At 43.4% G+C, this 23,494-nt stretch overlaps 1 protein-coding gene across 2 annotated transcripts in view; it reads right to left on the bottom strand.

The window, feature by feature from the left end:
* Positions 1-23,494, bottom strand: part of PRODH (proline dehydrogenase 1) — a 166,484-nt gene that overhangs the window by 66,599 nt on the left and 76,391 nt on the right. For both annotated transcript variants that reach the window (XM_077294972.1, XM_077294963.1), the window contains 2 exons: positions 19,484-19,633; positions 10,361-10,425 (listed from right to left, as the gene is read on the bottom strand). In XM_077294972.1, coding sequence (XP_077151087.1) covers positions 10,361-10,425; positions 19,484-19,633 — 215 coding nt within the window. The remainder of the gene's footprint in view (positions 1-10,360; positions 10,426-19,483; positions 19,634-23,494) is intronic.

Here is a 23,494-nt window from a genome sequence, read left to right as displayed (position 1 = left end):
TAATATGTTACCATGATATAGGGAGAGCTATAACAAGAATGAAGAACAATAGCAACATTACAGGAAGGCAATAAAGAGGAGACCAAATTAAAGAGATAATTTAGGACAAATTATATCTAAATGAAAATGGTAAAATACTTTGATCGCTACAGGCTATGTCTCGTTCGTTAATTCACACCAGGACTGAACACTGCAGCTTGTCTATGGAAACAAACAGTTGGCAAAGTTTGTTCTACACAGTGGTTTCCTCATTAAAAAATAAGTGTCAAATGTAGAAAGGATTATCCTTCAGGGAACCAATTCTCAGACATGACAAATAAGTGGCTCAGCCACTATAATTTACACTGCTCGTTCATAACGAGGGAAGAGCACAACACTGATTATCTTGTCACAACGGTATCTGTCAAGGGGCAGCAAGTGAACAGTAAGTTCTTGAAAATAATGTATTGGGAGCAGGAAAAAGTTTAAGCATGAGAGTGACAAGGCCAAAATTGTGATGGCTGACGACTGGGCTGGTCTTATGGGTTTTCCTAGTATACAGGTGCAGACCAGCTGATTGGAGAGGAGAGCAGCATGGAGCAGATGGTGAGCTAGAAATCGAAGCAGAAGTGGTTTTGGGATGATAGAGCTGGGCAGTATTGGAAGTGAACCTGCAAGTTTTGTACACTGCCACTTGACCGGTAATGGCTCGAGTATATAATCAATTTGAGGCATGCGGGGTGGTGCGAAAACACTCAGCCTGGTGAAGTAATCAGTGGTGGGTTAAAGTGGTGGACTCAAACTTGAGGAAGGCTGTAGTCCGTTCTTTTTGAAGGGTAAGGAGAACCCTGTAGGCCAGTACAGTGTGGTCTGGTTGGCCTGGGATGTTGCCATGTTGCACAGCCATTGACTATACCGAACCAAGTAGGCAGTGTGATGTCTTGGCATACGGGGAACTCTTGAATGTCTAGGCTAAGGTGGAAGGTCACATAACTGTACAAGGAGAGAAAGGACCTAAGAAATGGTCTGAGTGTTGTGCTGGAGGCATCTCAGAAAAGAGGGGATGGTGAAAGAGGTGTCAAGGCTACTAGAATGGGATCTGGGTAAGGTCGGGGTCACACTTCTGTGTGTAATGCGAGAAACTCGCACGAGTCTCTCGCATCAATTCCTGGCACTGCCGCCGGGTATTGATGCGAGAGACTCGTGCGAGTTTCTCGCATTACAAACTCAAGTGTGACACCGGTCTAAGGCTAAGTTCACATGAGCGTATTTCTGGTCAATGCGCAATGGACAGTATACAGTGCATTAACTAATGCTACTCTATGTGATAGTGCATGAACCACTTTCCTCACTGACTTCAGGTAAACCGGTAGATTAAAAAATAAATAGTTACAGAATGTGGTGGTCTGGTCCGACTTACAGGCCAGACTACTGCCTGTTAACAGGCAGCTTTAGCACTATGTGGGTGAACACATTGAGACCATAACATCCACAATTTACGGACGTAACTTGACCAAGAAAATCAACGCCGTGTGATGTTAGCCTAAAAAAGGCATCATAGAAGGTGAAATCTGAAATCTGGGGGAGAGAGACCGCCATGCATTAATAAGGTGAACACACTTGCAGAACTTTTCCTGTATTTGTTCAGTTTGGTTAGCTTGCAACGTTCAAGCATATTCATTCATAAAAGTGTAGTAGCGATAAGCATATTGCGCCTTTTTAAGTGATAACTACAGTAAACATAAAATATATTTAGACAAGTTAAATTAAATCAAAAAGAGAAACCACTAAAGACTAAGCCACTGATCAAATACTCCACTGTCACATACACCACTTATACAAGAGCTACTGTGTTATTTTATGGATGCCAGAAGAGGCAAAGTATGATTTGGTCACTACAGGCATCAAACCAAGGATAGAAACACCCAGCTGCCAAAAGTATAGTTTTAGCCTATGGACAAACTAAATGGGAACCTGACATATGATACATGCTGCTCAATCCACATGTAACATGAATCAGGAGCTGTCTAACTTCAGCCACATACGGGGGCATTCATTAAAGATTTCCCCTGATCCACTTCTATTTATCACAGGATGCTGAAACTGCATGTGCAACGATATAAGTCGATATAGATTACGAGCCAATTTGCAACTCAGAGCTGATAATGGTCTTGATTTTCCTGGTGCTGAAGTGGTGTGAGGTTTGATAATGGACCCAGTGGAATACAGAGCAGTCACCAGTTCCTTTACTTGAAAGGCCTCACACCAAAGGAGACGTTCGATGAAATGAAAGAGGTTAGTGACGATTCCCTCATCATACGATGTAGTCAAGAACTGGCATCGTCAATTCAAATGTGGTCGGACTTCGGTGCAAACAGCTCCAATTCCAGGGCGATCCCTGTTGTGAACTCTGTTTTCGGGCACCCTCTTGTGGTCACTGGTGGTATGGTGTGACTTTTGCTTTGGGCTCCCCCTGGTGGCTTTGTTTGTTATCCTGCTGGTCTCTGGCTATCAGCTGGTTCGTTATCCTCTGGGAGGTTCCTATATAGCTCTGTTTTACTTCCACTTGTGGCCGGCTGTCGATGTAATCAGTGCTACTCAGATTCCTTCTGACTACCTTGCTCCCAGTCCATCCAGGATAAGCTAAGTTTTGTTTGCTCATTTTTTGATCAGCAGTGTTTATCATGTTTTCTGTTCCAGCTTGCTAAAATGTAATTCCCTCGCTTGCTGGTTGCTCTAGTGGGCTGAGTTTCTCCCCACACACCGTTAGTTGGTGTGTGGGTTCTTGAAATCTCAGGATGGATATTTTGTAAGGGTTTTTTATTGATCGCATAGACCCCTGCTCTATTTTCTGCTTTCTAGTACTAGTGGGCCTCTTTTGATGAATCTGATTTCATCCCTATGTATGTGCCTTCTTCTTACTTCACCGTTAATATTTGTTGGGGGCTTCTATATCTTTGGGGATTATTTCTCTGGAGGCAAGCGAGGTCTTTCTTTCTCTTTAGGGGTAGCTAGTTCCTCAGGCTGGCTCGAGACGTCTAAGAATTTTTTAGGCACGTTCACCGGCTACCTCTAGTTGTTTTGGATAGGTTCAGATTTGCGATCAGTCCAGTTACCATCTCCCTAGAGCTCGTCCTTAGTTTAATCACTTGCTGATCTATTTGTGATCCTCCGCCACTAGGGATCATAACAGATCCCACTGTGTTATTGATAAACACACCATCCAGCAAGTGGAAGTTGCTATTTTGGTAAATCGCCACATTACCATTCGCCACCTAGCCCAAAAAGTCAAGATTAGTGTAGGGTCCGTGGAAAAAAAATCATCCAAGACCATCTTCACATGAATAAGGTATCTGCTCCCTGGGTGCCGAGTTACCCGCCTGCTCACACCTTTCCAGAAGCAGGAACAAATCTATGCTCTCAGGCTCTATTGAAGATGTGCCATGGAAACTAGGAGGACTTTTTCAACTGACTGATCACACAGGATGAAAGCTGGGTCCATCACTATGATCCCGAGACTAAAGTCCAGGCGATGTAACAGAAGCATCATGACTCACCGCCTCCAAAGAAGGCACGTGCCAACCCTCAGCAGGCAAGGTCATGCTCATAGTATTTTTGGACCAGCACGGAGTAGCATTGATGGATTTCTGAGCAAAGGGTACCATGATCACAGGGGAAAACTATGTTTCACTGCTGCGGAAATTGTGGGAGGCCATCAAAACCAAGAGACGTGGCATGCTCACCAAAAGGTGTCTGCCTTCTGCTAGACAATGCACCAGTTCAAAACTCACATTGCCCAAATGGAAGAATGCTCCTGTGGCTTTGAAATTCTACTGCATCCCCCTAATTCACTCAACCACGCACCATCAGACTTCCACCTCTTTCCAACAACGAAGTTATTTTTTAAGGGCAAGCATTTCCCAGATGATGAGACTCTGATTTCCAAACTCACAACGTGGCTTTTGGAGCAACCTGTCGACTACTACAAGCGAGGTGTTTAAAGTTGCTTTAAGAGATTAGAGACGCGTGTGTGTCCCTAGGTGGCATCTATGTAGAGAAGGACTAATAACTCTGCCAAGTTTCATTGCTCTCAGTCCACAGGAAGTGGGTCAGGGGAAATCATTAATGAATGCCCCTTGTACGTTCGACTCCTTAACGATTCTCCCTGTTCGCTCCCCTGGAGTGACAGGTCTCTCCGTATACTCTCACATATGGACAGACATGTCACACAAGGGTGAGCGGTCAGAGAGAAACCGCCGGTGACCCACCAGTCAGACTACTTATCCGTGTGGTTTGGTCCTTGGCTTTTAACCCCTTTCCGACCTGTGACGCAGCGTATGCATCATGAAAGTCTGTGCCAATCCAACCTGTGACGCATATGCTGCGTCACAGAATGATCACGTTCCTGCAGGTCGGGTGAAAAGGTTAACTCAAATTTCACCCGACCCGCAGGAACAGGGGGAGCTGTACTTCAGCCCGGGGGGGGGGTGGCTTTGCCCCCCCGTGGCTACGATCGCTCGGATTAGCTGTTGAAAGTGAAACAGCCAATCAGAGCAATTTGTAATATTTCACATATGAAACTGCAACGTGGGCACATAGCCCTAGGATTGGAATTAGCATTGGAATTGGGGTTAAGATTATGGTTAGGGGTGTGTTGGGGTTAGGGTTAGGCTTGTGGTTAGGGTTGGGATTAGGGGTGTGTTAGGGTTAGGGTGGGGATAAGGGGGGTGTGTTGGGGTTAGTGTTGGAGTTAGAATTGAGGGGTTTCTACTGTTTAGGCACATCAGGGGGGTCCCAAACGCGAGATGGCGACAACAATGGATTCCAGCCGATCTTGCGTTCAAAAAGTCAAATGGTGCTCCCTCCCTTCCGAGCCCCGACGTGCGCCGAAACAGTGGTTTACCCCCACATATGGGGTACCAGCATACTCAGGACAAACTGGGCAACAACTATTGGGGTCCAATTTCTCCTGTTACCCTTGGGAAAATAAAAAATTGGGGGCTAAAATTTGATTTTTGTGGGGGAAAAATTATTTTTTTTTTTCACGGCTCTACATTATAAAATTCTGTGAAGCACTTGGGGGTTCAAAGTGCTCACCACACATCTAGATAAGTTCCTTGGGGGGGGTCTAGTTTCCAAAATGGGGTCACTTGTTCACTTGTGGGGTGTTTCTACTGCTTAGGCACATCAGGGGCTCAGCAAAAAAACATGACGCCCGCGCAGACCATTCCATCAAAGTCTGCATTCCAAAAAGTCACTACTTCCCTTCTGAGCCCCGACGTTTGCCCAAATAGTGGTTTACCCCCACATATGGGGTACCAGCGTTCTCAGGACAAACTGGACAACAACTTTGGGGTCCAATTTCACCTGTTACCCTTGAGAAAATAAAAAATTGCGGACTAAAAAAATCATTTTTGAGGAAAAAAAAAAACATTTTCACGGGTCTGCATTATAAACTTCTGTGAAGCACTTGGGGGTAAAAAGTGCTAACCACACATCTAGATTAGTTCCTTGCGAGGTCTAATTTCCAAAATGGGGTCGCTTGTGGGGGAGCTCCAATGTTCAGACACACAGGGGCTCTCCAAACACGACATGGTGTCCGCTAACGATTGGAGATAATTTTCCATTCAAAAAGTCAAATGGCGCTCCTTCCCTTCCGAGACTTGCTGTGTGCCCAAACAGTGGTTTACCCCCACATATGAGGTATCAGTGTACTCAGGAGAAATTGCCCAACAAATTTTAGGATCCACTTTATTCTGTTGCCCATGTGAAAATGAAAAAAATTGAGGCTAAAGGAAATTTGTGAAAAAAAAAGTACTTTCATTTTTACGGATCAATTTGTGAAGCACCTGGGGGTTCAAAGTGCTCGCTATGCATCTAGATAAGTTCCTTGGGGGTCTAGTTTCCAAAATGGGGTCACTTGTGGGGGAGGACCAATCGTTAGGCACACAGGGGCTCTCCAAACGCAACATGGTGTCCGCTAAAGTTTGGAGCCAATTTTTCATTAAAAAAGTCAAATGGTGCTCCTTCCCTTTCGAGCCCTGCTGTGCACCCAAACAGTGGTTTCCCCCACCATATGGGGTTTCAGCGTACTCAGGACAAATTGGACAACAACTTTTGGGGTCCAATTTCTCCTTTTACCCTTGGGAAAATAAAAAAATTGTTGCTAAAAGATCATTTTTGTGACTAAAAAGTTAATGTTCATTTTTTCCTTCCAGATTGCTTCTGCTCCTGTGAAGCACCTGAAGGGTTAAAGGGAACCCGTCACCCCCAAAATCGCAGGTAAGCTAAGCCCACCAGCATCAGGGGCATATCTACAGCATTCTGTAATGCTGTAGATAAGCCACCGATGTATCCTCAAAGATGAGAAAAAGAGGTTAGATTATACTCACCTGGGCGGGCGGTCCGATCCAATGGGCGTAGCAGTCCGGGGCCTCCCATCTTTTTACGATGATGTCCTCTTCTTGTCTTCATGCTGCGGCTCTGGCGCAAGCGTACTTTGTCTTCCCTGTTGAGGGCAGAGCAAAGTACTGCAGTGCGCAGGCGCCGGGCCTCTCTGACCTTTCCCGGCGCCTGCGCACTGCAATACTTTGCTCTGCCCTCAACAGGGCAGACAAAGTGCGCCTGCGCCGGAGCCACAGCGTGACTACAAGAAGATGACGTCATCGTAAGAAGATGGGAGGCCCCGGACCGCGACGCCCACTGGACCGGACCGCAGCGGGAACACCCCTGGGCGAGTATAATCTAACCTCTTTTTCTCATCTTTCAGAATACATTGGGGGCTTATCTACAGCATTCCAGAATGCTGTAGATGTCCCCAATTTGTGAACAAAACCATACTCATATGCAGTGGGTGGGGTTTTGAAATAGGATGTTAATTGGACGTGTTAATTCACTTACCAGGTTTTATTTTGCCTTTTCAAGATAATCATTATTTGGTTAGGAGATCACTACAGGACTAGCTGCCCTTCTGGCACATAGTCTAACCACTCCCACACCACCGATTAACCGCTGTCACTATACATTGAGCTCAAAAAGCTGCCAATCACTGATGTGGGTGGGTTATACAGGACTCAACATATGAGCTCTTCTAGAACTACAGCACAGAATACTGATTATATCACAACTGCTGCCCCCAATGAATTAAGTGATAAATTGCTGGAATCAGGGTCTCTGTCCCTACTGGATCCCCACAAATCCTGAGAACAGGGCTCTGAAAATTCATTCTTTATGGGATTATCGGAAAAAGCCGAATACTGTTTCTCACACTGTCCTAGAGATAATGAATGGAGCCATGATCTGCAAGCACAGTCACCACTGAGAATTTTAGAGCCTTGTTCTTGGGATTGGTAGGGATCCTAGACATTGCACACTCTACAAATCATCTCCTATCCTTTAGATAGTTGAGAACCCTTCTATGGCATGTATGCCTTTTAGAGCATTTTGCACTTTTATGCAAAGAAAATAAAAAATAAAAGAAACTATAGTCATGGTAACATACTGCATCTCCTACAGCGTTTGGTTTCTTCACCTGAATGCATTACACAAAAATACATTCACCAAGTTAAAAATACAAACTTTGGCAGAAAATAGGCATTTTCACGGTCGCCCCTTGCAGCCCTATGTACGAGTGTAACGTGACATTTTCGTATCATACATGCATAGATAAAACTATAAAGCCAGGAAGTACAAAAAAGTTGAAATAACTAAAACCACTGAACAAAGAAATAACTAATCCATAACAGGTATTTTTATAAATTAAAAATTAATCACCAAAGATATAACAAATAAGGGTCAAATAAGGAGAATATGATTAATGGAACTACATCAAAGTCCAATGAAAAACAAACAGAACAACAGTATGCACCCTATAGATCAGTCCCCAATGAGGACATATAGAAATGAGCAAGAAAATAAGAGCTGTCCACGATTTTAAGTCCATGAGGTGGGTTCATCTAAATCGTCCCCTATCATAAGCACTATATGAGATATTGAAACGCATGTGGCACTTCAGATCGTGGACATCTCGTTTGTTCTTATTGCACATATTTTCTTGCTCATTTCTATATGTACTCATTAGGAATTGATCCATCGGGTGCATGCTATTAATCTCCTTTTGTTTTTCATTGGACTTTGATGCGGTTTCCCACTACTCATATCCTTTAAACCTCTATTTGCTACATCTTCGGTGATGAATCTTTAATGTAACCAATAAAAGGTATTTTATTTTACATATTCCTTTGTTTGGTGGTTTTGCTTACTCCATCTTTTTTTATTATTCATTGGGGGGGGGGATAGAATATATATATATATATATATATATATATATATATATATATATATATATATATATATATATATATATATATATATATATCCCAATCTGAAATTAATTCTGTGTCTTGTGTCCATTTTTTCCTATAGCTTACAAACCATTCCTGCAAAGGGAATTATAGAAATGCATAAAGACACATCATGGATAAGCAGTGATGAAGCGGTAACAGACCTTGCAATTAACTGCTGTGGTTTTCCTTTGTGTTTGTTAAATTAGTGAGGTCTAAAGTAGCATTGACTTACGTACCAAAGACATTAGCCACCAATGCAAGTCACTTAAATTACGAGTTCAATAGAATGGTCAATAAAGCACAATGTTACAAGCTTTTTTTCTCTCCTTTTCTTTTGTATGGTCTACAGCTCAGAGGGAAACAAAACATTGCACTAAATCTCCTTTATCTTCCATACGATTATAAAATAATCCTTATTTATGTAATTAACTGACCAGAGCAAAACTTAGGATTTAATCATTATCAATTATTTTCTCCAAGGGTGCAGCAGGGTCTGCGTGACAGTAAAAATAAGCTGCAGGAGAGGTGTAAATTAGCTGTTCAATTTTTTTTTCTGAAATTTTATTTATTTGTGACAGATAGATGCTGAAAAAGCCAAACAGTTCAATTATTAATGAAACCTGACTGCAAATTTTTTTATTTATTTATTTTTTATCAAAATGGCAGTTGGTTGAACCACTGTCACTTGAGACCTCCACATAAAACAGACTCCCTTGGCAAAAAATACATGTTTAGGTCAAACGGCATAAGAAAAAAAAAGACTGAGTAACACAAGCTTTGTTCTTGAGATATTTACAAAGTGTCTGGCAGATTGGCAGGAGGGCCAACTCCTTTTTAGTTGAAATGCTTAAGGGGAACCGGTCAAATCCCAAAATGATATTGAGCTGCAGGTTAATAACGTTTCATAGATGCCAGGCCACTGCACTGAAGTCTGGCTACTGAGAGGAACTTTATTCTTCCTTTTAGCCTCCGGCTTTCAGTCACTGCTCAGTACATAGTGAACAACAGCTGTAACCGCGCCTCTGGCACAGACTGACAGCCACAGCTTTGCCCTGATCCACTGCTGAGCCAGCTGTCAGTCAGGGCCAAGGTGTGGTTACAGCCGCCACTCACTATATACTGAGAGGTTACTGGTCGCGCCTCTGTGACTAAAAGCCTAAGGCAGCTGGGAGGAATAAACTTCACTTTCTCCAAGTAGCTGAGCTTTCAGTGCAAAGGCCGGGCAATTTCGGAACACTTAATTTGCAAATTAACCCTATATCTGCAGGTTAATAGCGTTTTGGAATGAGAAAGGATGCCTTTAGTTTCTTTCTCTGCAAGTCTACATTTTCTTTGTGGATATTTTCTCTGATTTATAAAGTGCTGCTGAAAACGTTGCCGTTATATAAGTGAGATTAGCGGATCTTCCCCAAAGGACAGATAATGCTGATCTTTGACAATTCCAGAAAGTTTTGCTACAGGTGGTTTTCACCCCTAAGGCCTCTTTCACACTTCAGTTGTTTGGCGTCAGTCTAAAACCGCCAGTTTCCTCAAATAACGGATCCGTCATTTTTTTTTGGCGGATCCGTTATTTTCCCATAGACTTGCATTGGCGACGGATTGTGGCGGATGGTCGTCCATTCCATCTGTCATGCGACGGATCCGTAGAAATTTGGCGGACGTTGTCTAGACATAGACGGACATTGAAACATTTTTTGTCAACGCCGAAATGATGGTTCGCGGCGGATCCGTCGCGTCCATCATTCCATAGAATGGCCGCCTATGGGCGACGGATCCGTCGCGACCGTCATTTCGGCGGATCCGTCACCCCAATCCGCTTTTTCAATTGCGCATGCTCCAAAAAGTAGATACTTTTCCCAGACAACCCCCAAGTAACGGATCCGTCAAAAAAACGGATCCGTTGGAACCGTTTTCTCAACAATTGTGACGGATCCGTCGATCCGTCACTATGTCGGAAGTGACTGACGCCAAACAACTGAAGTGTGAAAGAAGCCTTACAAAGCAGAAATATATTGTAAGGGAGAGAATTAGATTACCAGAAATTGTGGTCTTCCTAACGCAGTCAGCTTTATTGCAGAAAATCCATCCTCAGAACTTCCCCCTGGAAGGAAAAGAAAATACACAAATTCCGATTTTTGAAGAATAGTTACTAAAGTCTTACAGGGAATCTGTCAGCCGGTTTTTGCTATTTAATCTAAAAGCTGCATGGTGTAAGGGAAGAGACCCTTCGGTGTGTAATTTACTGGGTGATTGTAGTATCAATAAAAATCAACATTATATGAGCAGATCACTAGAGGACTAGTGGTCTCGTGTCATGTAGTCCTCCATATGCTTGAGCTCTGTGTAACCCCACACTCACCACTGATTAGTTAGCACTTATTTCTGCCTATGCATAGTGTACACAGAAAGCTGCCAATCAGTGCTGTGGGTGAGGTTATACATTCAGAGCTCAGCATTCTGTACAACTGGTACATCTGCATCAGAGAAAACCGGGATTTTATCAAAACTTCAGCAAGTAGCCCAGTGATAAATCACTGGAAGTGGGATCTCTTCCCTTCAGTCATGGTGGTCTCAGGTTACATAGCAAAAACCTAGTGACAGATGCCATTTAAAAAGATTTTTTTTAAATGTCAGTAGATGTTCAGGAATATTATGAGTGTTTCTCAAAAGCGTATCCTGAATTCTTTTAACCAGAAAACTGGTTTTGAGCCTTGTCCCAATAAGACGAAGCATATTGTCTGCATAGACATGGTAAATTACGTTACACCTGCAGTGAACACAGCACCTGGACGCCAATGGTTACAACTTTGGACAGAAAGCATTAAGCTACTTATGGTAGCGGCATTTCTCGGAGGCCCATGACAGCACGACGAGAGAGGGGATCCGCCCATTAGGAACAGGAAACCTACAGATACAAAAGGGCGGCACCTCTCCCCTGCATCAGTTGTATTTCAGAGCCTTGAGAGGACTACCGCGGTTAGTAGCATACAAAAATACACATTATATACAGTTTATATACAAAATTTTAACCCATATATTGGAACTGGGCATATACACGTGAGATATATACATTATAGGAGGTGCAACCCCCACGTGAAATAGGGAGGGAACTAAGGGTGCTGTCATGGGCCTCCGAGAAATGCCGCTACCGTAAGTAGCTTAATGCTTTACTCGGACTCCCATGACAGCACGACGAGAGATTTACAGAGATGTAACACTACCTTAGGGAGGGACTATAGCCTGCAGCACCCTTAACCCGAAGGTGAGATCAGAGGAGGCCCCTAAATCCAACCTATAGTGTTTAAAGAAGGTGGACGGGGATGACCATGTGGCCGCCTTACATATCTGGTCGATTGATACTCCAGATTTCTCCGCCCAGGATGTAGCCATGGCCCTGGTGGAATGCGCCCTCAGATTCTGCGGAGTCGGACCCCCACCTGCAGTATAAGCCAAAGAGATAGCCTCCCTAATCCACTTTGCTAGTGTGTACTTTGATACCCTGAGTCCCTTTCTGGGATTTTGGAAAGATAAAAATAAGGCATTATCTTTCTTCCATGTATCAGTAACAGAGATGTATTCTAACAGGCATCTCCTAACGTCTAGTGTATGGAGTAGCTCTTCTTTAGGGTTGGAGGGATTGGGAATGAAAGATGGTAACACTATCTCCTGAGACCTGCGAAACCGAGATGATACTTTTGGTAAATAGGCCGGGTCTGGTCTGAGGACTACCCTATCTGGCAGAACCTCTGTATAAGGGGAAATTCTGGAGAGAGCTTGTATATCTCCTACCCTACGGGCAGATGTTATTGCTACCAGAAATGCTGTTTTAAGGGATAATGCCTTAATTGAAGCTGATTGTAATGGTTCAAACGGCTCTCTAGTCAATGCTGACAGGACTAGGTTAAGATCCCAAGGCATAGATCTATCCCTATGTATGGGTCTAGCCCTACTAGAGGCTTTAATGAACCTTGAGATCCAATAATTATTGGTGACGTTACAGGAAAACAAGGCCCCTAGGGCCGAGACTTGTACTTTTAGGGTACTAGTGGATAGATCTAGCTCTAAGCCCCTTTGCAGGAATTCTAAGATCTGTTTTATAGGTATTCCCTCTTCTAAATTAAAGTCAGAAGAGGCCAGGAATTTCCGCCAGGTTCTAGCGTAGATTGTTGTTGTAATCTGCTTCCTACTTTTCATAAGGGTTTCAATCAAATTTGGGGAGAACCCTTTGTTTTTCAGTAACGCCCTCTCAAACTCCATGCCGTCAAATGGAGACTCTTTACTTGAGGATGGCTGATCGGACCCTGGTGGAGCAAATCTGGGATGTCCGGAAGCACCCAGGGGTCCTCCACTGACATAACCCTGAGCCAGGTGAACCAGGCCCTTCTGGGCCAGAATGGGGCAATCAATATAACTCTTGCCCGATCTTCTCTTATTTTCCTGATTACCAGAGGTATCAGGCCCAGCGGGGGGAACGCATAAGCCAACCGAAAGTCCCAGTTGATCAGAAAGGCGTCTACCGCCAGAGGATTTTCCCTGGGATTTAGGGAACAGAATTTTATTGTCTTTCGGTTGTCCCTGGTGGCAAATAAATCCACCTCTGGATGTCCCCATTTTTGGACAATCTGGTTGAACACGAGATCGTTTAGAGACCATTCCCCTTGTCTCAGGGTGTTGCGGCTTAGAAAGTCCGCTTTCACATTTTCTTTTCCTCTTATGTGCAGTGCGGTTAAAGATAGAAAATTGTTCTCCGCTGTCTGGAATAACCGGTCCGCCACTCTCATCAGAGATTCGGAATGAGTTCCACCCTGGTGATTTATGTATGCGACCGCCACCTGGTTGTCCGAGAGGATCTTGACGTGGTGACCCTGCAGACATATGAGGAATTTTTTAACTGAAAGTTCAATTGCCATTAATTCTCTGTGGTTAGAGGAGGCTGATGTTAAGGGGTCCCATAGACCCTGAACTATCATGTCATCCATGTGTGCTCCCCAACCTGAAGGGCTAGCGTCCGTTGTTACAATACGTGTCACCCGTGTTACCCAGGGAACTCCCGCCGATAAATTGTCACTGTTTAGCCACCATCTAAGAGAAGTAAGGGCTTTTGGACCCAAGGTAATCTGACTCTGCAAAGACCCCTGTAAAATTCTATCATTAACCAGTACGTCGGATTGTAAAGGTCTGGTATGAAATTGGGCCCAACGGACAGCGGGAATGCATGAGGTTAGAGATCCTAACAGTGACATAGCCTGTTTAAGGGTCATGGATGGTTTATCAATTGCTTTAGATACTTGTTGTTGGATGTGTAACAACTTGTCAGGCGGAAGACAACACTGTTGGGTTTCTGAATTTAACAACAGCCCTAAGAATCTCTGTATCATTTGGGGCTGTAACCGGGATTTTTCATAATTTATGATCCACCCCAGATGTTCAAGTTTGGTTGTGGTTGTCTCTAGTTGTGAGAGGCAATGGTCTGCCGAACTTCCCACTATAAGGAAGTCATCCAAATAGGGGACAATCAGGATGTCAGATTCTCGCAAGTGCGCCATGACTTCGGCCACTAACTTTGTAAATACCCTAGGGGCCGCTGATAGGCCAAAGGGAAGAGCTCTGAACTGGAAGTGACGAACCTGACCCCCCATTGTCACAGCTACTCTCAGGAATCTCTGGAAGTCTTCATGTATTGGAACATGATAGTATGCGTCCTTTAAATCCACAACTACCATGAAGCAGTGTTTAAACAACATCTTTATTGCTGTACTGACTGTTTCCATTTTAAATGATTCATTGACCAGGAATTCATTAAGGCTTTTGAGATTTATGATCGTTCTAAACGATCCGTCTGGCTTCTTGATCAGAAAAAGAGGAGAGTAAAATCCCCTCCCTCTTTCTGATCCTGGGATTTCGATCAAAACTCTCTTGGAGCATAAGTTCATGACCTCTGCTTCCAGGGCTGTTTGTTCAAGGGGGGAGGAGCGTAAAGGGGTTAACTTAAATTTATCCCGAGGCCAATGACTAAAGTCAAGCTTTAGGCCTTTTGCTATAATGCCTCGGACCCATTTACTGTTCGAAATGTCAAACCATGCTGAAGAGAATGTTGACAGTCTACCCCCCACGGGGATTGCTAGTCATTGGTCCGGCTTTTTCTGTTCTTTTGAGGAACGGCGAAACATATAGCCCGTACCTCTTCCGCGTCTGTCCTCCCATCTAAAACTCTCTCTAGAGGGTGAGGACCCGCGTTTCTTTCCGCGACCAAATCTTCTTCTGTTGAAGGGCCGACGGTAGGATGCTGAAGAAGGATTAGGAAATTTCTTCTTGTCATCCCCCGCTTTCTCCAGCAACTCATCCAGAGTTGGACCAAAGAGATATTCTCCCTTACACGGGATTGCGCAGAGTTTAGCTCTGGATTGTATGTCGCCTGACCAGCACTTCAACCATAAGGCTCTACGAGCCGCGTTGGAGAGCCCTGCCGCTCTAGCCGCCATCCTGACTGAGTCCACCGAAGCGTCTGATAGAAAGGCCGCAGCATTTTGAATTGTTGGTAAGGCCTTCAGAATAGAATCTCTGGAAGCGCCGTCCTTAAGCTGGGTCTCTAACTGATCCAGCCAGACCATTAAAGATCTGGCTGTACATGTCGCGGCAACCGCTGGTCTGAGAGATCCTGCCGCTGTTTCCCAGGTACCTTTAAGGAAAATGTCCGCTTTTCTATCAAGGGGGTCCTTGAGGGTCCCCATATCCTCAAATGGCAACGAGGCTCTCTTGGATGCTTTTGCCACCGCCGCATCCAACTTAGGGGCTTTGTCCCATGTCTCTACAACCGGATCATCAAAGGGGTACCTGCGTTTTAAAGCTGGCGGTAAGATCCCGGAGGATTAAGTCTTGAATCTTTTCGTTCACTGGAAAAGATCTGTGTTTTTTACGATCCAGTCCGCTGAACATCATCTCTTGCTTTGAGGGCTGCGGCTTGGTTTCTTCTATGCCCATTGTGCCCCTAACTGACTTGACCACTTTGTCAATCTTATCCAGGGGCAGACAAAATCGTCCAGACTCCTCATCTGATGAAGAGGAGGAAGGACTAGAGTGATAGGCACCCTCTTCTCTTTCTTCCTCCGAAGAATTAGAGTCCAGGGGGGTTCTATGTTTTGAACCTCCCGTTTGGGATAGGGACCGTAGTGATTCCCTCACTTCCAAACGTATCATCTCCTTCAGGTTTGCCGCACTCACAGACTCTTCTGCTACCTGGGGGGGGGGGGGGGGGGGACAGTATAGGTGATAACTACTATCTGACCTAATGTCACTTCCACCCCACCACACCTGTAGACCTCACCGTCTGTTGTATACAGGGGGCACATAATTTCTTAGGACAAGAGTCTGGTAAGGGGACCCCACAGAGGGCACACTCCTTATGTTTTGACTTGTCAGTCTTCTTTCCCTAGAATGATAAAGTATAAGGGGCCCGCGTCACAGAGTGAACTTTCACGTAGATCACTTACCCGTGCGCCAAAGTAAAGTACCGGAATGCGAGGGGGTTCTTTCCTAGTCGAAGCTCTTGATCCCTGCCCAGATGAGCTTTTACGACTGGACTGGTCGCTTCTGTCTTTCTCCTTGGGCTTCTGACGCACATCATCAAGCAGCTGCTGCTGCTCACCACCACTCTCCATGACGAAATGCGACCAAAAGCAGGGTTCCTGAATCGTCACCTGCTTAAATCCCCCTTGGATCCGGTCAGCAGATAGGTCAGTGCCAATCCCATTGGTCCAGGATACCGCAGGGAGGATAGGATTCATGTGGGAGAATACCGGTAATCAGGATACATGGGCCCCGCCATTTTGGATCGACTGCGCATGCGCAGACATCCGGCGACCAGGAAGCGGCTACTAACTCCGCCCCCCCGCGTCACCGCACCCGGAAACGCTCCAGCACACGCTGAGAGCGGTGCAGGACGCCGGGGACGGATCGCAGCGCTCCGGCCACATAGTCCTGATGCCGGCACCCCGCAAGTACGCCACCGCTGCACCGCCAATGGGAAATACTTACCGGCGCTGACGCTGATGGAGGCGAGAAATCCTCTGGACTCTGCTCCCTGCTGCGAACGCCACCGACGTGCAGTCCAGCAAGGACCACCGTGGCGTCTCCAGGGATTTCCGCACCGGCCGAGGTAGGAGACCCCCTCGCTACCGGAATCGGCCGGCCTGGGCTCCATAAGATTCATCTGTGGGCACCCGTCCCTTTAGGAACAGGAAACCAACTGATGCAGGGGAGAGGTGCCGCCCTTTTGTATCTGTAGGTTTCCTGTTCCTAATGGGCGGATCCCCTCTCTCGTCGTGCTGTCATGGGAGTCCGAGTAAAAGATATATATCCATCTTTGTACTGGGTTAGCCAGTAGATCGAAAAATATTACGATTTAAGAGTCCTCAGTGGTTGATACCTTTTAATGGCCAACTAAAAAGATGGTAAAAAATTGCAAGCTTTCAAGACTACTCAGGAAGGGACCCGAGTAGTCTCAAAAACTAGTAATTTGTGAACCATCTGTTTAGTTAGCCATTAAAAGGTACCAACCACTGAAAATTCGCAAATCTCAAACTTGGACAGATCTTTAATAACATTGACCCTTTTTGTCATGTTCAGACATGGCAGAATTTGGCAAATATTTGGTCCATATGCTGAACTACAAATTCGCAGCAATCTACAGTATAACAGAAGTGGATGGCGTTCTCAGATCTCTACGCCCCTGAAACAGACCGTGTATGGCATTCAGATTATATTGTAGATTTTTCATTCCTCAGAATGCCCATTCTTGTGTGCAAAGTTATGGATTTCCACTGCGCCATTTAGAATGCATAGGGTGAAATTGGTATAAAAATCTGCATGCAACCCAAGCCGCTGATTCAATGCAGACTTGCTGGGGACGAACAGCAAAATCTGAGAAGGAAATTATCCTCTTCATCTTGACTACCGCACAGCAACAAATTAGATGAAAGCTGTTTAGGCCAATTGTTCCAATTTTCCCATCCATTAGTGTTCACTGCTGAATTTCCGTACACGGGGATGGGCAATTGTCTGTCAGTCCATTATAATAATTCACATGATTTTAATACCGTAAATCTTAGTTACAGCGAGTCTCGAAATAAAATTGACAATGACTTCGGAAAACAATTTTCGTTAGCAAAACTTTTACTACAGCTTAAATATCCAGATTTTATGGAAGGATTTATAGTCAAAAAGTCACATTTCTCCAAAGACAAGCAAACAGGCTTCAAGCCTTCTTCATGATGGGACCACCTAAAGTTAGTGATGAGTGAGTATACTCGTTGCTCGGGTTTTCCAGAGCACGCTCGGGTGACCTCCGAGTATTTGTGAGTGCTCGGACATTTAGTTTTCGTCACGGCAGCTGCATGATTTGTGACTGCTAGACAGCCTGAATACATGTGGGGATTCCCTAGAAACCAGGCAACCTCCACATGTACTCAGGCTGGCTAACAGCGATAAATCATGCAGCTGCGTCAACAAAAACAATCTCCGAGTACTCACAAATACTCGGAGACCACCCGAGCGTGCTCAGGAAAACTCGAGCAACGAGCACACTCGCTCATCACTAACTGGTTTATAAGACACACCTCAAATTTTGGGGAAAATCATTAAAACCAGTGCGTCATTCTGGAAAATACGGTACTTTTCTGTTATGTGAAAATACATGTAAAAATAACAACATAATTAGTAAGTTTGTCAATGCTGCCATTATCTGTGTGACTAATACCAATCAGGTTTTTCTATCCAAATCAGCTCAAATGCTGTAATGTTATCATTTTATGTATTTCAGAGCTCGGTTTCTGTAAGAATAAGGCCGCGTGCACACGTTCAGTGTTTTGTAAGTTTTTAACATCAGCATTTGTAATCTAAAACCTTGAGTGGGTGATAAATACACAAGTGGTGAGTGACGTGTTTCTATTATACACTTTTCCTCTGATTGTTCCACTCATGGTTTTTGCTTAGAAATGCTGAGGTAAAATACTGACCAACTACTGAACATGTGAACATGACCTAACAAGAAGGGGCCCTTTCCATGTGTGAAATCTGGGGGATAAAACTGAGAAATAGAAACTCAAGGGAGTTGCTCCCCTGGTAAGGTTGTGCAAAGTGATAGCAAAAACACAGCATAGGGCTCGAGGAATGGTAGGATGTGGCTGATGTGCCCCTCGCTGAACTGGACCAAATGTGGCATTGGTGGGTTGCCATCAGGTCCACAGGACACAGGGTAACCAAGAAATTAGAAAGAGGGGAATGTTATTTTCAACGCTTTTCCGAGTTGTTCTAACTCCATCATCAGGTATACCCATTTGCTTTCGGGTCAGGTACCTGATGAAGGAGTTGGAACAATTCTGAAACACGCTGTCAAAAAAATTCCCCTCTTTCTAATCTCCTGGTCATCCCGTTTCCCTTGGACCTGGCAGAGCCCACAAACACCATAATTTACTTTTTTTTTGCTTAGTTTTTGAGCTTCAAAACCTTAAAAACACAATCATGGGGGATCTTTGGCTGCAGCCATTAATGTGACATCAACAAAACAGCGAAAACACAGAGACTGGAGCAGAAGTAGTGGTGAATCGGTGCTGGATTTGGGCAGGTCACAGTTCCAGTTTTATTTTACCATTTTTCAAATATAAAAGATTTGGGGACCACATTTCTTTACGTGGAAACTACTTTTAATAAAAAATATCAGAACAGAATCTTGAACCTAATAAATAAATAATTGATAATCTCTACATTTTTACTGTTACGGTAATTTTTCTTTTTTAAACCTACAACTGCACAATGATAAAAAAGGTTGAGGCTTGAGGTGAGTACCCCTAAGTTTTTTTCCATACCAGGAAATCTTAAAACACCCTAAATTAGTGTTGCAGCTCGGAAGGGTGGCAACCAAGGTATGTGCCATTTTGCCTTGGAAAAGGAATGATATACCATATATCTTGGTACTGCGTTAGCCACTCTCAATTCTCTAAATATTTGCCTTGGAAAAAACACTTACCGTAAATTCAGGGCTTAGGCAGCTAACTAAATATTTGCCCCTGTGCTACATCAATGACTAACATATTTACAACACATAATATCTAAGGATTACTGGAGGTATCACAATTGCTACGTACTACAGCTTGTACGCTTACCTGAAGCCTCAATGCATTTCAGAAAGGTTTCCATATGATGATCACATTTTGCTTCATCAGCATAAAAATATGTTCTGGCACTGATCACACCACCACGTCTGTCGCCAAAACCAGGCTGTACTTGGTATTTTCTCTCTCGTTGCACAGTACCTTAAAAAAACAAAGAATATTTTACAATGACTATGACATATAGGAATTATATGTAGAAACTAGTCTTTGTTTGCCTTTAACATTAGGAGTTATCAGAATAGAAAATGGTCTGTGGTGAAACCATTGGAAAGAATATGTTTTCAGGAGCTACTGTTCGGACTGAAACTGTAGGCTGCAGCCAATCATGAGATGCTGATTGGCTGCAGCTGTCACATTATATTTTTTATGCGAGGAGATTGGCAGTGACCATAGCTAACAGCACCAATCCAGGAAGCGAGTACATGCCATTTTCTTTCTCCCACCCCGAGCCTATAATGTCATTATAGATTAGGCAAACCAAATGGTGTCAGTTGACTTTCTATAATGTCCAATTAGTTTTCTGTTTATTGTGATGAATAAAATAAATTTCTAAAGTGATCCGATTCCGTATTTAAAAAAAACAACAAAGACAACTCCCCCAATTACTTCCATGTTTAATCCCGTATTGCACCAATGGTCTCTCCCTAGCGGTTACATTCTGCACTTACAGTCACTGGCGCTACCCCGTGCCGGTTTAATTTTCTTGGGCTCACTGCTAAGACTCGGACTATAAAGGAACACTAAAGCGACATCAATTTAACAATCAAGTACATTTTTGGTTTAATGTTACTTTGGGAAACTCTTTTAAAATGGAAGCCATCAAGATCAGTTCTGCAGTTTGGATCAGAGCTTTATACACATTTCCTATTACTCTTTGGGTAAAACCGTAAAACTAAAATTACTCCAACTAAACCGGTTTCTTTATCGTTCAAAAGCAAGATATGACCACAGTGCTCCCAAATTCAACATTATTTTGTTCTGTCCTTGAGTTATAGATCAGAAGCCAAAGGAGAAATATAGAAAATATGAACGGAAATAACTTCTGCGGCCTCTAAATGATGCAAGCCCTTGTGTAGTGTATATGGTAGACCAAAAAAGGCCCAGGGACCTAAAGTGACATAGAACAAACCTTTAAAAAGTCATAATCAGCAAGGTTATTGGTTCTGGCCGCATTACAAAATGTCGGAAGGACTGACACGGCTTCATTTATTACTGTGTCTGCAAATGTGATTAAGAGCTATAAATTCATTCCTGCCCTTGCAAAAAAAATATTTTTCAGGTTCCCTCGGTGCCAGGCTAAGACAGGTCAGAAACGGGTGATTTATTAAGGCTGGACTTTCCGGCTTCCCATGGCAATGCACTTTGTAAAGCTAACTTCTTTTTTTTTTTGCCGCAATACCTTATCAAACCTTATGTGCTGGCTGGCGTGATAATTCACTGACAATGCATCGCCATGTACTGAAGTGTACAGCTTAGCTTTCTATGCTAAAATAGATTTAAACAAGGTTATATTAGAGAAGGAAATCTCATTCTGTGTATACTTCTTACAGGATTCATCGCTTAGGGCTATTAGAAAACAGGCTTCGGTTTAAATAGATTCTCTAACTCCTAAGGGGTTAAAATGCTATTGGGGCCTGAACAATAAATACTTACTATTCCGAAAAGCATAGTCTGATCAATAACTATCTGATTCTCCTTTCCTGGCAGAAGTATAAGACATGTAACAAATGCATTTAAGAAAGGCAGCAAAGTTATACATGTCTCTTCAAGTCAATGCCCCAGCATGCATTTATTAAAAGGCGATGATCAGCTTAACTCTGTGCATCACCAATTCTGTACAAGATAAAATACACCGCAAATCATTCTAGTGGTTGTATGCTTTAAGTGGATTAATGAAATATCATCTTGCAGCAGTAAGCTGGCAGGCTTGGTTCTGTCCAGCAGTCCCATGGACAATGAAAGGAGTGGAGGTAGATTACGTGCATCTCCTCTCCATTTAAAGCTGAAGCAGATCCATTGGCAGTGCCACCATTCATACCTCCAGAAATCAGTATCCCATGAGTAGGGGGTAAATTACAATCTTTGGAATAATCCTTTAAGCATTTTAATTTGTGGGCAAAATATTATATAGTTTGCCAGAAAACACTCTTTAAATCACAACGAGGGCAGAGGAACCCTTAAATTACTTTCGTCATTTTTAATAATCGACAAATCTTGGTCATGATGGGTTCTGAAGAAATCAGCAAATATGAGACCTTGAAAAATCGATGGGCCACTATTTATGATGGGATGTGTTATAACTTAAGAATGAGCCCTGTGACCAAGAGAGGCTTGGAGAACACACAAATGGGCCATTAAGTAGAGAGATGAGGGGGGAAGGGTCATCTGAACCTTGCTTTTCTAGAAAATCAGTCTATAGATGTGAGATGGAATCAACCAAGCATCACGTCTACCAGGATTTAGTCAATTCTTTTATTAACTACAACACTATCTGTAGCGAGACCTGAATATATGCAGAATACTGAACAAGGATATAACGGACTGATAACTGATAGGTACAGCCATATTAAGTGGGTAAGAAACATTATATAATTGCGTAGTGTAAGCAAGAATATGTAAATTAACAACTGCCGTCCCCAAGTTCAGTTCTGCAAGATCAAATGTTACCACATATAATATATTGCAGTCTTCTTATGATTAGAGACACCATAATGATACCAAAAGTAGGTAGTAATGGCATCAATTAACTACTTGACCAAAATTTCCACCCAATTACTCAAACTACCAGGACGGGAATGCTTCAACATTGTAGACAACGCAAATCTTAGATGAACTTAAAAGGAATATTTCAGTACCAAAAAAAATAAATGTTTAAACCATGTACAGCCGCCCAGTGCACCCTTGGGGTAGCCAAACAGTTCAGGGCACTTGCCCATCCAGCTCTGTCCTCTAGACAAGTCCTAGAGTACATCCTGTAAAACCAGAGGGGTCAGTCAAGAAGAGGAAAGGTAAAGATGGGGAAAAAAAAGTAGGCGAGAAGGTGCACTGAACTTTTTGACCATGATATGGGTCCATTAGGCGCCTGTACTTTTAAGTAATTATAACAAACTCCCATTAAAATTGGATATTCTCCTGCAACTGTCTTTATGTTCTTCACTTTTGGCTGCATTCTACAGTGCTTTCTCATGACATGCCACAGATATGTGATTTCAACTATCAGGAGGACATGGGCTCCATTAAAGTAACAAAAATCTGTGACAACAGGTTCTATAGAGCTCCTGCACTGAGCCAGAGTTAGTATGAAATGTACCTCAGGTCTCATTAAACTATAGAACCTGTTGTCCATGATTAAAGGCTCAGATTGCTGATCCTACCCTCCTTGGTAGTACTTCTATGTAGAAGCACAAGCTATGTCACTCTTCAATGGACAGAGAATAAATCATTCATAAACCTTTGAAACATAATGAAGCTTACAAAGTCTTCCAAGATGCAAACAGGAAACACATTGCATAGATTGCCTCATCTGGAAAGTCTGGGGCAAACTATCATCAAACAAGGATAGAAGAAGAATTGTGATTTAAACAGCTCAGAGAACAGTAATCATATCTACTTGTGTAGGTTGCCCACTGTTGGGAACGGCCTGTGAGGAAAGTCTTTCTACAGGAATGCTCATAGGACACTAATTACATTCCCTAAGCCCCCTGAATATAAATTGCCATCTAACGGGGCTGGAGAAACTTTTGCACATCTTCAATGGGTACAAGATACATGAAGGGTTGTCTAGAAGCTGAAAAACCAAATATGAAATGTAAAATTAAAGGCGTTCTAGATTTTTGAAATCTACGTATTGTCCCATTTCAGACCTTCTCCTCAATGAATAACTACTTCCTTGAGCTTTATGATGGACAACAAGCTTCGTCCTCCTGTCTATCAGCACATGACTAGTGACATATACAGAGGGGGCTGACTGTCCTGCTAATAAGCTAGACCCGTGGCTCCATT

This window comes from Ranitomeya variabilis, chromosome 1 (assembly GCF_051348905.1).
Source record: "Ranitomeya variabilis isolate aRanVar5 chromosome 1, aRanVar5.hap1, whole genome shotgun sequence".
In the NCBI taxonomy this organism is placed as follows: domain Eukaryota; kingdom Metazoa; phylum Chordata; class Amphibia; order Anura; family Dendrobatidae; genus Ranitomeya; species Ranitomeya variabilis.
The sequence above is the reverse complement of the archived record's forward strand: the minus strand, read 5'-3'. Positions and strand labels throughout refer to the sequence as shown.